General features: G+C 44.5%; 1 protein-coding gene across 7 annotated transcripts in view; it reads left to right on the forward strand.

The window, feature by feature from the left end:
- The first annotated feature begins 8,035 nt into the window (after positions 1 to 8,035).
- Positions 8,036 to 16,608, forward strand: part of anks1b (ankyrin repeat and sterile alpha motif domain containing 1B) — a 455,240-nt gene continuing 446,667 nt past the window's right edge. For all 7 annotated transcript variants that reach the window (XM_007907724.2, XM_007907725.2, XM_007907728.2 and 4 more), the window contains exon 1: positions 8,036 to 8,397. In XM_007907724.2, coding sequence (XP_007905915.1) covers positions 8,267 to 8,397 — 131 coding nt within the window. In that variant the 5' untranslated portion in view covers positions 8,036 to 8,266. The remainder of the gene's footprint in view (positions 8,398 to 16,608) is intronic.

Consider the following 16,608-nt stretch of genomic DNA (forward strand, 5'->3'; position numbering starts at 1 on the left):
AGTTATTAAGAAAGAAATCTTATTACATTTGTTAAAAGTATTGTGAAAAAGCAAAACATTTTGTCTTGAGTAGACAATAGTTAATTGATTTCAAACAACTTTTGTTGAAGTATTTACCAATGATCTAGGTTTCAAATGCAGTTAGTACAGTATTTCTAAAATACAGTTTAACCACTATGGTAAATGTGTTAGTAGTGAAAAAATCTGTAACAAATGGTGTGTGAAACTATTTATAGTTAAGAGCATTTGTCTGATTAGTGGTGAGATGGCATACCGTTGTGCTTTATCAGAGCTCTGTTTTGTAAAGTGATAGGGGATAGATTTATTTCAATTAGCCTATGGTTGGATGAAAACTATCCAGATTTAGATTTGCACATGAAATTTGCATTAAATTTGCACTTTTACAACTGCCTGGAACACTGGAATCTAGGGTGCTCTCTCCACACAAAGGAAACACTTCTATCCATCAGGTATTGTCAGATCTTTATGTGACAACATGGTACAGATCAACCATGATCTAATTAAATGACGGGACACGATCGAATGGCTGAACGGCTTCCTCCTGTTCCTATGTTCCTACTTATACGAAATTTCTAACTTAGTACTCTCACATCGAAGTGAATAGAAAACTATTTGTTGAATGGACACACCATGAATTTTGCATTCCTATCTATTGGTCCCTGACCAGGACTGTTTTTCTCCAACCCCGTCACATTGCCCGCCTCCAACCGTACCTCACACCCAACGCAAGCAAAACTCTCATCCACGCTTTTGTTGCCTCCTGCCTCGACTGTTCCCCAGCTACACTATCCACAAATTCCAATTAATTCAAAACTTCGCCACCCGTAGGCTCATCGGCTCTAAACTCCGTAGCTCCATCACACCAATCCTCGCCAGGCTCCACTATCATAGAATAGATCAACTTCAATAGACTCATGCTCGTCTAAAAATCCCTTCTCACTAATCTGCTTACATCCCACTCCACCACCCATTGCCTCCGCTCGGCTGGCTCCGGCCTTCTGCTTGTCCCTGGTCCCCTCTGCTCTACCATTGGCAGCTGTGCTTTCAACCACTATGCCCCAAAACTTTGGAATTCTCCTTCAATCCCTCCCTTCCCTATTTTCAGATCAAGCCTGAAGATCTTCCTCTTCGAACGTGCTTAAGATCGCCTCCCTCCCCCCGGCTCAGTATCAGACTCTGCCAATATCTGCTTATTATGATAAATAGATCAAGACAGAAGCCATACTACTTGGCTCCTGTCAATGTCTTCACTCTGAATTCCTTAACTTCCCTGTTAGCTCTTAGCTCTCCCTCAGACTCCCTGAACCAGTGCCCAATCTAGCCGCCCAGTTTGACTTCGCTTGACTGGCACCAGCCTCCTGTTTGTTCCTCGCACCCTCTTCTCCACTATTGGAGGTCGCGCTTTCAGCCACTATGCCCTGAAACTCTGGAACCCTCTCCCACAATCCTTCCGCCCTGCCCCCTCTCCCCTTTCTCAAGTCCCGCTTGAAAACCTTCCTTTCCGACCGTATTTACGGTCACCTCCCCCTCCACCCCACTGCCACTGTTAAGCTGTCTGAGACACTATCCTGCGTAGAGGGCGCAATATAAGTGCTAGTTGTTGTTGTAAATAACCTTCATCCAGTATCTGTTATCTCTTCAAATAACTGAATTTTACATCTGTGCTGGTGTTTTAGTCCACATAAATCACATAATTTTTCATAAACCATTACTTCTAAACTGAGAAACATGATCATCAAGTTTCCTTGATGTTTTTCCCTACAAAATTAAAATTACCTTCTCTTTAAACCTCTTATCACCCCACTGCTCAAAATATTAACTGGAACATTACTCAGCCAATGACGACCTTCTAAAGTTTCTTAATGTATTTCAAAAATGATTTACAATATAATTTTAATGAGCCTCCAAATCACCTCTTTATAATTACCCAGGCTTAAAAAACATTTTGTAAACCATGTTTCGGCAACTGAGAATGATTATATTTTACCTGGAGATATTCTGATAAACATAAATATTGTCTTCCAGGTGGCTGTCAAATTCTTTTTGAGCTGAGAGAATTACCATGCCATCTCATGAGTTTGTGATTTATTTCATTTACAGACAAATGCTGACCAAACAAAATGCCTAAGTTATTTTAGGATGCATTAAAAGTAATGCAAAATCTGTGATTTTTGGCTGAACTGTACAATTTGATCAGGGTTTGCTGTGTATATGAAATATTCAGGTCAAGTAAGGGTAAGAAGAGTAGAATCTTCAAGAAAGTTCAGCCTGATTATCTTCAAATCTGTCTGGCACTCCTTAAATATAATCATCCTTCAACCATCAATCTAGTGTTCTATGAAGTCTATATCTCCCCAGTAATGCACTCCTGTAGCCCTCTTTCAAAAATTACCATTTGAATCATAGAGTTTTACATCTGTGCTGGTGTTTTAGTCCACATAAATCACATATTTTTTCTGTTATGTTACCCAACGAAAAATATCAATGCATTGCAAGTTTTAAACACAGCACTTTATATTTTTCTCAGTTTTATAACCCCCCAGATCACAAGAAAGGTTCAGAAGAACAAGGACCTTCAGCCCATATCATACCCAGTACCCAAACCTACCTTCTTCCCATTATAGCATCAAGATGTATTGAAATTATGTTGTATACTGCTTTCCATCATTTTTCTGTGGCAAGGTGGTAATGGTAAAAACTACCCATCTCCATAACATAAAGAATAATAGATACCAACGAATGCTTTGCAAACCAGTAATTTTATTTTCAGTTTCTGAATTGCCATTAAAAACACATCAGCAGAGTTTAAGCAGCTTCCAAATGTCATCTGAACCTTGAGAATGAATTGCTGCCTTTAATTCATTCCCTGGTATTTTGTTTGTGTGTAATATTGACTTTATGTGTTAATTGCCAATTGACTAAAATTTACTCTTAATTGGGGTGGGGATTAAGTGACTACATACGTTCACCTAATTCCTTGGTTTACCGCTCCTAGTTTACCAAGGAATTACAATTCATTCATTCATATACCAGGGATTGGAATCCACCTTGATTGGTATGCAGAGAGGTAAGCAGCTGCCTGATATTGTATCATGCACCTCCAACTGGTACAACCATCGCTCAATGTGCCCAAGCTGTGGTTTGGAAAATGGTGGCACATGGTCATTTCATGCTGAGCTATGTTGCCCAACAGGAATCTTGCAGGAAGTTCCATGATTAATGATTAATGGAATCCAATGATTGATGGAATCCAAGAATTCATCTACACCCAGGTTACAAACCAGTTCCGATGATTTAGCTAATTACTAAATATAACAACATAATATAAAAAAACATAAAAAGCAGTTATAGATTACTTCTGTGATTAATTTGAACCTTCCATTCAAGTTGGCCTACAAAAGCACAGCAACTACAATTAGCAGTATATCCTGTGAAGCACTTTGAGAAATATCCCCAATTTGACCTGAAACTAAATTCAACTATACTAAATTCAAGAATTACTGTTATTATTTGTCACTCTTTATCTATGGGATATTGAATCTCCAATATTACCATACCTCCAACATAGATGTTTTCAGGCTCCCTTACTTATCACTCTTACTTGTAACTATTATCTTTTGTTTTCATCTTCTGAACCATTTCTCTCAAGATTTTCTCTTTCTTCTCCAGTTCTCTTTCTATCTATTGATCTTGAGTTGGGTGCTAATAGTAGTTGCTGATTATTATATTGCTTCCCTCATCGGTCCTATTTTTGCTGCTGCTGTCATTTCCTTTGTTGACAGCTCTCCTGTCAGTAAAAGAGTCTGAGTCCAAGTCTACTGACCCCCTGTACTCCAGCAAATACATTTATGATCTTTCTGACTTTCAAATTCCTTCATACCTTTCCCCAGAGTATCTTGTTCAGCCCCATTTTTACACCCTCCACTCTGGAAACGTGGGCCTCTAGAATGCCCACCTTCAGTCACATACACTGATACAAATGATTGCACTTGATATCTGTAGGACATCTCAAAACATTTCACAGCAATGTTTATTGACTGTACATTTTTGTGGGGGAACATGGCATCTGACTTGCACAAAGCAATGACCCATAAATGACCAATATGAAGTCCCTTGTCTCTGGAACTCTTTCACTCTTTCCTAAAATCCATTTGATTTGCATCCTACCTTTCTGCTTTCCATAAACCTACATTTTCAATCACTCCTCGGGTCCATTCCCTGTGCAAAAGTTCCTTCTACTTAGCAACATTTTCCATTTATCTATAAAGGCAATGCATTTCTGTACACACTGCAGGGTAGTCCAGCTATAACCATGCACTAAAATAGTATTTGAAGAAATATGTCCCAGTTAGTGCTGGCAGCAACTCAGATATCACCATTCTTGCACATTTCATCTTAAACTGTCCAGCGCCTTGGGACGTCCTCCCAACATGAAAGCCGCTCTATAAATGAAATCTTGTTGTTGTTGTAAATGTGTGCACCAAACCTAAATTTTCTTCAAATTTCTTAAAACCTTTGTTCACCCTCCTACACAACACCCTCTCCTCCACACTTGACACTCTTGCACCTATCACCTCCCGTACTGTCTCCTACTCTCGCTCCTCCCCCTGGTTCACCACCCACCTCCGCTCACTGAAGAGCCAGGTGCGGGCCGCTGAACGCACCTGGGTCAAATCTGGCCTAACGGTCCACCGACAAATCTGGTTGGACCTCCTCAAAATCTACCGCTCCATTCTAGCCTCGGCCAAATCGTCCTTCTACTGCAGGATAATCCTGGAGACGAAGGACAATCCCAGGCTACTGTTCTCTACCACATCCCAACTCCTCCGTCCCCCCAGCCACCCCGCGCAGGTCATCTCCTCCAACCTTCACTGCGAGGAGATGCTGGATTTCCTTGAATCCAAGATCAAGGGAATCCGCTCCGCGGTCACTTCCCCTCCAACATCCACCCACCACCCACCCCTTCCCTCCCACACTCCGACTCCTACCCATCCTCCCCTACACACCTTCGTACCCGTTTCCCCATCCTCTGTCACCAAACTCATCCTCTCCCTGAAACCTACCACCTGCTCCCTTGACCCCATCCCCACTCCACTCCTTATCTCCGAGCTCCACCTCCTTGCCCCACATATCACAGACATCGTCAACCTGTCCCTCTCCTCTGGCTCTGTTCCCATTCCCTTAAAAACTGCCACCATCACTCCCACCTTAAAAAAACCCTCCCTTGATGCGTCGCAGCTATCAAGCTACCGGCCCATCTCCAACCTCCCCTTCCTGTCCAAGGTCCTGGAACGAGTTGTCGCCTCCCAGCTGCGCTCTTTCCTCTCCAACCATTCACTATTCGAACCCCTTCAATCGGGTTTCCGTGCTGCCCATAGCACAGAAACTGCCCTGGTCAAGGTCACCAATGACATCCTGACCATCTGTGACCAGGGCTCCCTCTGTCTCCTCGTCCTCCTCGACCTATCGGCAGCATTCGATACGGTCGACCATACTATCCTCCTCCACCGCTTGTCCTCCCACCTAAACCTTCAAGGCCCTGTCCTTGAGTGGTTTAGGTCGTACCTCTCCCACCGTCTTCACTTTGTCTCCACAAATGGTTTATCCTCCGGCCCCCGCACTGTCTCGTTCGGTGTCCCTCAAGGCTCTGTCCTCGGTCCCCTCCTCTTCACCCTCTATATGCTCCCCCTTGGTGACATCATCCGCAGACATGGGGTTAACTTCCACATGTATGCGGATGACACCCAACTCTACCTTTCCTCCTCTACCCTCAACTCCACGACCACCGATGTCCTGACAGCCTGCCTGTCCGACATCGAGTCCTGGACGAGAGATAACTTTCTCCAGCTCAACGTACGCAAAACTGAGGCCCTCCTGATTGACTCGCGTCAGCGCCTCCGCACCTCAGGCGCTGACAGCATCAGCATCCAAGGCTGCCCTCTCCACCTCTCAAAGCCAGTCAGGAACCTCGGCGTTCTGTTCGACCCTGAGCTGTACTTTCTCCCCCATATCCGCGCCACAACTGGCACCGCCTTCCATCACCTCCGGAATGTCGCCAGACTACGGCACTACCTCACCCCTCACGCGGCTGAAACTCTAGTCCACGTCTTTATCACCTCAAGGCTGGACTATGGGAACTCTCTCCTTGCCGGCCTTCCCAGCACCTCCCTCCACAAGCTGCAGGTCATTCAGAACTCTGCAGCTCGTGTACTGTCCCGCACCAGGCTTCGGGAACACATCACTCCCACCCTCGCTCGCCTCCACTGGCTCCCCATCCCCCAGAGGATCGAATTCAAGATCCTCACCCTCACCTACAAGGCCATTCACGGCCTTGCTCTCTCCGACCTACTATCCCCCTACTTACCTGCCTGTACCCTCCGTTCCTCTGGCTCCGGTCTGCTCCACATCCCCCGGCCCAATCGCCCTACCATCGGTGGCCGGGCCTTCAGCCTCTCAGCCCCTAGGCTCTGGAACTCCATCCCCCAGTGCCTTCGCCGCCTCCTCCCTTTCCTCCTTCAAGGCCGGTCTCAAGACCTTTCTCTTTGACGGTGCCTTCAGCTCCCCTCTCGACTCTCTACCCCCTCCTCGCTCCCTCCCTTCCCTCCCCTCACCATTTCCCCCCTGCTCGGGTCCTGACCCAACTGTGCAACGCCTTGGGACGTCCTCCCGACGTGAAAGGCGCTCAATAAATGGAATCTTGTTGTTGTTGTTGTTTATCTCCATAGGTGGTTTAACCTGAACTCTCATTTCCCCTCCCCGTCCCTTATTCTTGCTCTGGGTAAACAGTATGCCACCTGTTTAACATTTTCTCTGAAATAATTACTATCCTCTTACTATTTAAACCACTATTGCAATGGGTTCTCTAACTATTATCTTCATCTTCTGAATCATTTCACTCGTATTTTTTGCTTTGACTTTTATGAAACTTGACTTGCCTCACCCACTTGCATTCAACAGGTATGTCACCCTAACTCAGTTGGTAGCACTCTCACTTCTGATTCAGATGGTTGTGGGTTCAAGTCACATGTTGGGACTTGGAATGCAGAGTTGAGGCTGACACTCCGATGGGGTTTGCTGTGTTGTTGTGCTGTCCTCGGGTTAAGACATTAAATCGAAATCCCATCTGGCTGTTCAGTTGGACAGTAAAGAACCAATGGCATGATTTGAAAAGAGAAGAGTTTCTCCCAGTGTCCTGGCCAACAGACCAAAGGTGATATGCATTCTTATGTTCTTATATTTTTTAAAAATAGAGGGATTAGGGGATATGGGGACAGGGCAGGTAATTAGAGTTAGGTCTGAAGATCAGCCATAATCTTATCGAATGGCGGGGCAGCTCGAGGGGCCGAATGGCCTACTCCTGCTCCTAATTCTTATGTTCTTATGTTCTACCAATAGTGCTTCTCTCATGTGCTTGCTTGTTAGTTGGGGTTTGGTTTTAAACAATATCTGAGTTTAATTACTACCCCCAACACTGGCTACAATATCATGTAAACAAAATACGATGCAACTTGCTGGTTTATGCAAACAAATAAACCACTTGTGGTATAATTCATGAGTCAGATGTCAACCAATGGCTTATTTTTCTGATATATCGCCCAGTCTGGTCCCATTGTGGACATCTCTGTGTGATCAGCTCGCTGTCCCCCCCTATTCCTCACAAGGGATTCACTATATTACTGTATTCCCATCCGTCTAATCCGTTGCTCTTAAATTGTTTACATAAAACAAAATATTTACATTCTGGGTTAATTGGTAATTCAGTTATTTACAGTCAGGGTAAATTACACAAAAAGATGATTGTTTTACTAAAAACTGTGTTTAATAATTTCCTGTCCGTGCATTCCCCCCGGGGGCCGCTCTGTGGGTGTGTAACCCCGAATGCAGATGATGCACATTATCCGCACAGCGCCAGCAAAATCCCCGCTGCCGTCCTGACGAGAGGGAGGCGGGAGGAGCGCGGGCGCGGGCGCGGAGCCCCGGCGGCGCGCGCTGTGGCGGGGGTTCTGCGCATGCTCGCGCTGCCCCGATGTGTGACAGAGGAGGCGAAAGGCAAAGGTTTTGTGTGTTGTGCGGATAGTGAGACTCTCCTCTCCACATACAGGCGACACACTCCCGGAAATCTGCCCTTTCATTAGGTGGCGTCACACTCCCACACGGCGGACATGGTGTCCGTCTCCCTTCGTCGCTGAGAAAAACGTTGTGGACGGGAATCTGCACTATTTCTCTTTCTTCCGCTTTTTGTATTATGGGTAAAGAACAGGAACTTCTGGACGCCGCTCGGACTGGGAATGTAGCGGTGGTGGAAAAATTGCTCAGTGGCAAAAGGGGATTATTGGGCAGTGGATCGAGCTCCATCCCACTCTCCAGTCTCCTGAGGTAAGAGCCGGAGAGGCTTCAGCACTGTAGTGACTTGTGTACACGCTGCACATCCTGTTACAGTCCAGTCAGATAATTAGCACAGACACAGCTCCATCCAGCACTTAAGAAATTAAAAAGACGATTGAAACGAGAGGTATTATTGGCCCTTCAGATTTGGATTGATTTAAACAGCAAATATGCATAATAAAACTCGTATGCCTTTTCATTTTAAGGACAAATCGTCCCTTTTTTCTAACCCAAAGAGAATTTCAACAGCAAGTTTTACAAATTAACGTGAATGTTGGACAAGATAATGCATCCGGTTAGAATGTTGTACAGGTGCAGAAAGTAATCAAATGTTGTTGTTGAAACGATGGCCACCTTTATATATTTATGATAAGGAAAAGTTGGGAATATGCAACTGTGGGTGATCTAAGCATGAGCAGTGCACACATTTAACAGCCTCTTGCAGACTAGCATGGGGTTAAACGAAAATACCAAAGGATATCTGGATGCTTAAGAGAACATCTTAAATGCAAGGGGAAGGGGTGGAAACACTTGGTTGGGGGAGGGGCACTAGCACTTAAATATGGACTAAAAGCATCGCAGAGAAAATGTAAGGTAAACAAGATAGAGGATGGCGGTTAAAGAATGAATAATCGCAGAAATAATAATAATGATGTTTAAATAGCGAGGCGAAAGGCCATGTTGTTAAAGATAGTACACATTAACTTCTGGTATCGCAATGAACAAGCAGCTTCGATTTTGGGGTTTAAAGATGACTGTTTGGGATGGGAGAGAACAGGACAAAGCGGCACAAAAGAGGCGATTCCTCCCGGCGGCGGTGTTTTGCATTTCATTTGTTACATTTGATTAAATGGTAATGGTACATTACCTAATGGCACATTGTAAACGTGTGTTATTTTAACCTCTGTCTACGTTCGTCCAGCTTCACAGAGGTAGTTTTTTTTGTTTATTTGATATATGTTTGGGAACAACATTATTTTGTAAACAGCGTTTCTGGATAAAAGAAAGGACGGATTAATTGACAGCGGATTATGTGTCACGTTAAATTTCAATCTGATAGGTTATTTGGGCGTCGGTGGTTTTATTTCAAGAACTTGTTTTAAAATCCAAATTCACGCTCCTTGATTTGAAAAGATCAGCCTCACTTTGCAGGAGAAAGTCCTCTTCGAATTATTTGCATAACATGGCGTTGCTTCAGCAACATGACGGCTGGATGTTTGGAATAGCTGGGATAGTTCAATCGGGGCAATAGTTTATGGATGAACACAGACAGAGACATAACATATAACCCATATCACCGCAGTATAGTGACAGTTATTTCCTTCAGCAGTTCGTTTATCTCTAACTGATGGATAGTTGTTATGCATCAATCAGAAGAAGCTAATGTTATCAAAAAGCTGTGTTGCGAATTGAGAGGTTCTTCAATCTCTTTATGTTCATGAATGTAAACAGACTGAGCATAATTTAATTCAGTTAAGTGTTTCTTAAATTTAGCTGTAAAGAAAAAACATCTTAGCAAAAAAAATGTGGTGCTTCAAAAATAAGAAACGGTAACATTACTGTTGTATTCAGCATTTCTAGATTGGATACATTAGGCTATATCAAAATAATGTATAAATGAACTTTATATAACAAGTGAAATAATTTGTTTGCCACTTGTAAAGTAAGTTCCATTGTGCTTACACAAACAGTCACTTCGAAACGACAACTTGAATTCATATATAGCGCCCGTCACGCAGGACAGCGCCCCACAGCGCTGAAACACTTGGCAATAGGTCCCGTGAAGTGTTTTGAGACATTTTGATGTAAGGCACTGAAATAAGTTATTTTGTTAACATGAAGAATCAATCATGTCTGTCCAGTAATGGGTTAGAGAGAGTCATCTTATTCAGAGATTGAAATTACATCTCCAAGCATGTTATTGTTCAAGGAGTTTGTGTTATTTTGGATGACATTATTGTCTTGAAGTTACTCCTAATTATTAATTATTTTTTAGAATGTATTCTATAGATTTTGTGTGGCAGTTTAGTTTCACTTATAGATTTTTGGGTGCACTGTATGTCTCATTATGGATATAAACATCTAGAATGCATTTGTGCAATTGATCTATGGTGATGGTCAAACTGAAGAATTGTTTTTGATGTAATCACTCAAAGTTTGTTGAGTTAATTATGTGGAACAATACATTATAACTCCCATTAGAGAAGGTATTCTGCTTAATTACCAACTAAATTTCCCTGTCTGCACCCTTCCCCATGAAAATATAAATAAAGTTTTGTCCATAAAATGCAGTAACTTTTTACAATTTTACAATGTATCCTATGAAGCGCTTTGAGTCATCCTCCTGATATGACAAGTGCTATATCAAATGTAAGTATTACAAATTCTCATTTATATTTAGTGCTGTAATGGTTTTGTAAATATATACATTTTTTGTGAGGTTTTCAAGGGGGTAAAACAAAAGGCAGTCAACACAGTTCCAGTTTCAGAACTTCCTTTAACATTAGAATTCTATCAAAAGATGCTTTAGACATTTTGTTAAGGAAATTACCTTTTATGTCAGGAATTTCGGAAATAGGGTCACTTGAGATGGCATTTACAAGTTTCAGTTGCGTGTCTTGGTTATTGTGTGCATGTTATTTAAAGATTAAAATTCTAATTGCTGTTAGTCCAAACCAAATAAATATGCCAAGTAAACTGTAAAAGTGCCTTTTTGATATCACAGAAAAGGTGAAGCTCCATTTTGGGGGCTTAAAATTCTGGGTTCATGCTGCAGTTGCACCAATTGGCTGACAAGTATTAAAAGCGAGTTCTCACTGGAGGCCTCTTTCACCACTGTTCTCAGCAGCTAAAACACCAAGTGGCTGTGATTTTAAATCAGTACATTTGTGGAATGTTTGATGTCATTGTATTGTATACAATCGTGTACCTAATAATTGTAGTGGAATGGAGTGAGGGGGAGGGGGTGGTGGTCGTTTGGAGATAGTGGTTAGTAGGGCGGAGGGGGTGGTGTTGTGGAGAGAGAGCAAGGTTGGAAACAAAGTTGCTTGATATTCTGACACAGTTTTTTGTCACTCTTGGTTAATGTTTGGTCCATCAGAAATAGTGTAAAAGATTCTGTGGAGCTTGTGTCCTCTCCCACAACAGGCTCCTTGACCCTAACACCCCCACTCTTGACCGGCTCCACTGGTTCCCATCCCCAAGAAGATAGAGTTCAAAATCCTCATCCTCGGTTTGAAAGCCCTCCACAGACTTGCTGCTCCCTATCTCTATGACATGCTAACTCCATATAGACCTGTTCGCTTCCTCTGCTCAGCGGGCTTCCCCTGCTCCACGTCATCAAATATTTGGGAGAGCACGGCACCCAGAACCTCAGATGCATCCGTTTACACAATAAATGCAGCTTTGAAGTCAGGGCTATGTAATAACGGATTACTGCACAACCTTATCTTAGGTGAGGTTCTACTGTACTTGGTTTTGGATTTCCCAAGGGTGCACTTGCTGAGGATCGCTGTTAGACGATCCGCCCTTAAGGAATCCAGAACCACAGCCACCTGGCGCAGATGGGGATCCCAAGTTGAGCTTTAGATCACAATGTCATCTAAATAGGCTGCAGCATACCCCTGGGGGAGGGGGTGGGGCAACACCTGGTCTATAAAGTGTTGGAAGGTGGCCGGAGATCCATGGAGTCCAGAGGGCATTGTAGTGATGTGGGATGGCCCAAACGGGGTGGCAAACGCAGTCTTTTCTTTCCAAATAAATTTGACCCAAGGGCAGCCCAGGGAATGGAGTGTGCCAGCTGAATTACTTTACCTTTGAAAACCTGGGGCACTAGGATTTGTAACGTTATTTCGCTGGACCGTTGGTGCTTATCCACCTGATATAGCAAATCATTAATCATTTCAAAGTGTGGAAATATGGTCGCTTTTTCCTGATTGATGACTTTCCCATTGGATATGCAGGTTGTGATAAGACACAAGTTTAAGCTTCTCCCCCTCTGGCCTTCCACCTGCAGTTATCTAGACACAACTGTCAAGCTGCTAAATGATCACCTCTCCTCAACTTTCAATTCCCTCGTTCCCCAGAAAACCAGGTTAGTTTCCAAGCCTACCCGCACCCCTGGTACAACAGTCACCTCTGTCCTTCATATCCCAAACCCAGTTGCTTGAGCGCAGATGGCACAAAACTGGCCTCACGATTCACCGCCAACTGTGGCTCGAATATCTTCATACCTACCTCCGCTCCCTCTCTCAAGCCCAAACTGCCTTCTATTCACAGGCCATTCTTGTGGCCAAAAATAACCAAAAGATAATATTCTCCACAACCCACCACCTCCTCCATGGCCTCTCTCAAGCCCCCTTGATCCTCACCTCAAATACTAAGTGCGAAGAGGTCCTGGACTTCTTTATCGCCATGATCAACAACATTCATCTGGCTGCCTCCTCCTCCTCGCCACCTTCCCCCATGTCGCCTACCACCCCCACAAGCCTCCTTCATCACCCTCTCCTCCTACCATGGCACACACCCTACACTCATTTACCCCCATCTCTCCCATTTCCCTTTCCCCCACCATCACCAAGATGAAGCCTGCTGCCGACACCCTACCCACCCAGCTTCTGATCACTCAACCCCACTCCTCTGCCCACTTCTGGCTGACACAATCAACCAGTCTCTCTCCATTGGCTCTGTCCCACTCCTCCTCAAAACCGTTGTCATCACTTCTCTCAAAAAAACTACCCTCAATCCGTCCAATTTGACAAATTCCAGACCCATTTCAAACCTGCCCCTGCTGGCCACAATTTTGGAATGCGTGGTTGCCAATCAACTTTGCTCACAACTCTCCTTCACTCCATGCTCTAACCCTTCCAGTCTGGTTTCCACCCTGCCCACTACAGAGACAGAGCTTGTCAAAGTAACAAATGACGTCCTCTCTCTATGTGACCAGGACTCCCTCTGCCTCCTTATTCTCTTCGACCTCTCCACCGCATTCAACACAGTCGATCACGCCATCCTCCTCCACCGCCTTTCCTCCCTCATCCACCTTAGGGGTCGCACTCGCTTTGTTCGAGTCCTACTTGACAAACCGCCGATAATACATCTTGGCAAACTGTTTCTCCTCCCGTCACCGCCCGGTCGCCTCCCACCCCCGCCCGGTTTCCTGTAGCTGAACGTTGGTAAGATGAAAGCCATCTCTTTGGCTTACATCAACGTCTTCTTTCCTGTGGGTCCAAATTCCTCAACTTCCCCAGGCTCTCCCTGAGACTCACCGAAACCATGCGCAACTTAGGCGTTATGTTTGATCCCAGCTTTTCTTTCTACCCCACATCTGTTTCCTGACACGGAAAGCTTTTTTCCACTTCCACCATATTGCCCGCATCCTTCCATACCTCACACCCACAGCAGCCAAAACCCTTGTCCATGCCTTTGGCACTTCCCGCCTGGACTATTCAAATGCTCTCCTCGTTGTTCTCCCAGCTCCACCATACACAAAATGTAATTAATTCAGAACTCCGCCACCCGGATACTAACATGCATAAAGCTCTGTACACCCATCACACCAGTCTTTGCCAGGCTCCACTGGCTCCTAATTACCGAACGGATCAACAAAGATCATCTCACTCGTTTTCAAATCCCTTCATGGCCTCGCACCCCTATACCTATCCAATCTGCTTATTCCCCCACTCCACAACCCGCTGCCTCTGCTCAGCCAGATCCAGCCACCTGTTTGCCCCTCTTCCCCTCCGCTCCACCATTGGTGGCCGTGCTTTCAGCCACTATGCCCTGAAGCTCTGGAACTCTCTCCCTCAATCCTTCCACCTTGCCCCCTCCCTCCTCACTTTCAAACCCCATCTAAAGATCTTTGTTTTTGATTGTGCTTACAGTCACCTCCACCTCCCTCTACCCCTGGCTTGGGGTTAGATTCCGCCACTGTCAAGTGCTCCGGACGCTACCCCACGTGAAGAGCACTATATAAATGCAAGTTATTGTTAATAGAATAAGAAAAACTGTCTCGAGGATTATATCTATCTCAGGGGGTGCCTTGTCTGTTTCCGATGAGTCCTCCCTTTGTTGAGCAACTTTCCTTACTCCACATGCATCTGTTTACGTAGCAGTAAGTAGGAACCCAGTTGTTAGTGGATTGGCGGATCGCTTTTCCAGGAATAATATTTCAATCCACGACTGTTTGTGGGGCTCTGATGTGCCCAATTGGGCGCCACGTTTCGCCCACAAAATATACAGTGAATTCACTTTACACTATATTCTTGTGAAGTGCTTTGAGATGTCGTGAAGATGTGATAAAGTGCTACATCAAATATAAGGATTATTATTTACATTTCTTGGGGGATTTCCCTAGTGAGCCACATTGTTTATCTAACCGTTTTTCTCTTTTTGTATTTCGGGGATGGAATTGGGATGTGAACAACTCTAAGGAAAAACGGTCCCTAACGGCGGGGTTTGGGACACGTAGGGCGGAGAAGCGTGGCCAGTCCCTTCCCAGGATGACAGGGAATAGCATCCACCGGGCCTCTCTCACAGTTATCTGATCTGTACATTCCCCAATTTCTAAGGTTACTCTGGCTGTTGGGTATGGTCCCATGTATGCACCTAATGTGAACTAGTTGCTCTGCTAATTGGTTAATTTAGAGGCATCAACAAGTTCTGTAATTACCAGGGTGTGGCCACACCCTGAATCCACCAACCCCTGAACCATTTTTCTGTTAATACCCACCATCACCTTAACTTTATCTAATTCCTGCTGTGCAGTAGCCGCAGCACATAACTGGACATATGAACCGTCCATAAAAAGGCACTCCACATGCCAATGGCCCTGCCAACCACAGGTCCAACATTTGGGACAATCTCTCAGTTCCCCATGGCTCATTATGGGGTGGCTGGTTGTTGTGCGGTTTATACGGCTGTTTCGCTTCCGAGATATTTCCCCCTCCGGGGCTGGGGGGTGTTGTTGGCTAACGAGTCTCGGGGAGGGTCTGAGAATTTGTTCCTCCCAATGTCCCTTCACGGCCTCATTTGAACGTTCTTCAGCCCAGACCAACATCTGGGCTTCAGTGTTACTATCATCTCCCAGGGTAGACACACCATCTTTGCCTCACGAAAGTTCTCCAGTAGTCGGACTGCTTTATCCAAACTGCAGTCTGTATATCCATTATTTGGCCTTTGGGGGCTGCTCCGCAATGAATTGTTTGCGCACAGTTTGGTCTATAATGTCCTTTTTGGAACCGTGGTCTGGCTTTAACCAGTGGGTGCAGTGGTCCATGAGGCGCTGGGCGAGGACTCAGGATCGGACATCAAGCTCAAACTTTTCTGTGTGGAACCTCTGTCTCTAGGTCTCCATCGTACGCCTCAGGAGGTCTAATATTGCGGGCTTTCTGTACCAGTACTGGAGAGTGAGAGCGCTATATACTGCTTGTACCTCTCCCGTCAAGAATGGCTCAACGCAGGTGGCCCATGGTCTTCAGACCAGTTTCAAAGTTTGTGAGGAAGGCTTTGGGATCATCATTTGCTCCCATTTTCGTTAGCTGTGCACCTGAATTAAGACAAACCAGCTCAGTAGCTGCTCCTGGACACTGAGCAAGGATTTGTAAGATTTGTTGTTGGAATGTGTTGCTTTGGTTTGCTGTGATGCCACAAACTGGGTCAACAATTGCTCCATTTTTATTGGTTTTGTTTTTCTTTCTATGTGACAGTCACAATTCGCAAAGCTCTACCTCAAAACTGATTGGAGCCTCCCATTATGCATAGGTTGATTGCCAATAACCATAAAAGGCAGTGACAGGGTTTAATTCCCCGTCACAACAATGATTTAAGGCCAAGTGCAATCAGGTGTGATCAGCCTGAGGTTTCAAATATTTGACAGTGCAACAATAGCTTCACTACATATTTGCTGTACATACGCAATATTTACTTTACACGGGAGAAGGGTAGTTTCTACTGCATTGTTCCCTGCACGTAAAAGTAAAAAAGCCAGCAGCAAAGGGACTTCATAATTTTTAAAAAGAGTAAGTACAAAGTTACCCTACTACAGGCAAGATGCACCTTTACTGCCCTCTTACATTATTAATTTAATCATATGCATTGATAGATACATTATAAATATGATGTATCAAGTCATGATGGAACGTCTTTCCGCTGTGAAGAATGAATGACCTTTTGTGAGGTAAACGTCTATGATTTCTATATATT

The sequence above is a fragment of the Callorhinchus milii genome, unplaced genomic scaffold, assembly GCF_018977255.1.
Source record: "Callorhinchus milii isolate IMCB2004 unplaced genomic scaffold, IMCB_Cmil_1.0 Scaffold5, whole genome shotgun sequence".
In the NCBI taxonomy this organism is placed as follows: domain Eukaryota; kingdom Metazoa; phylum Chordata; class Chondrichthyes; order Chimaeriformes; family Callorhinchidae; genus Callorhinchus; species Callorhinchus milii.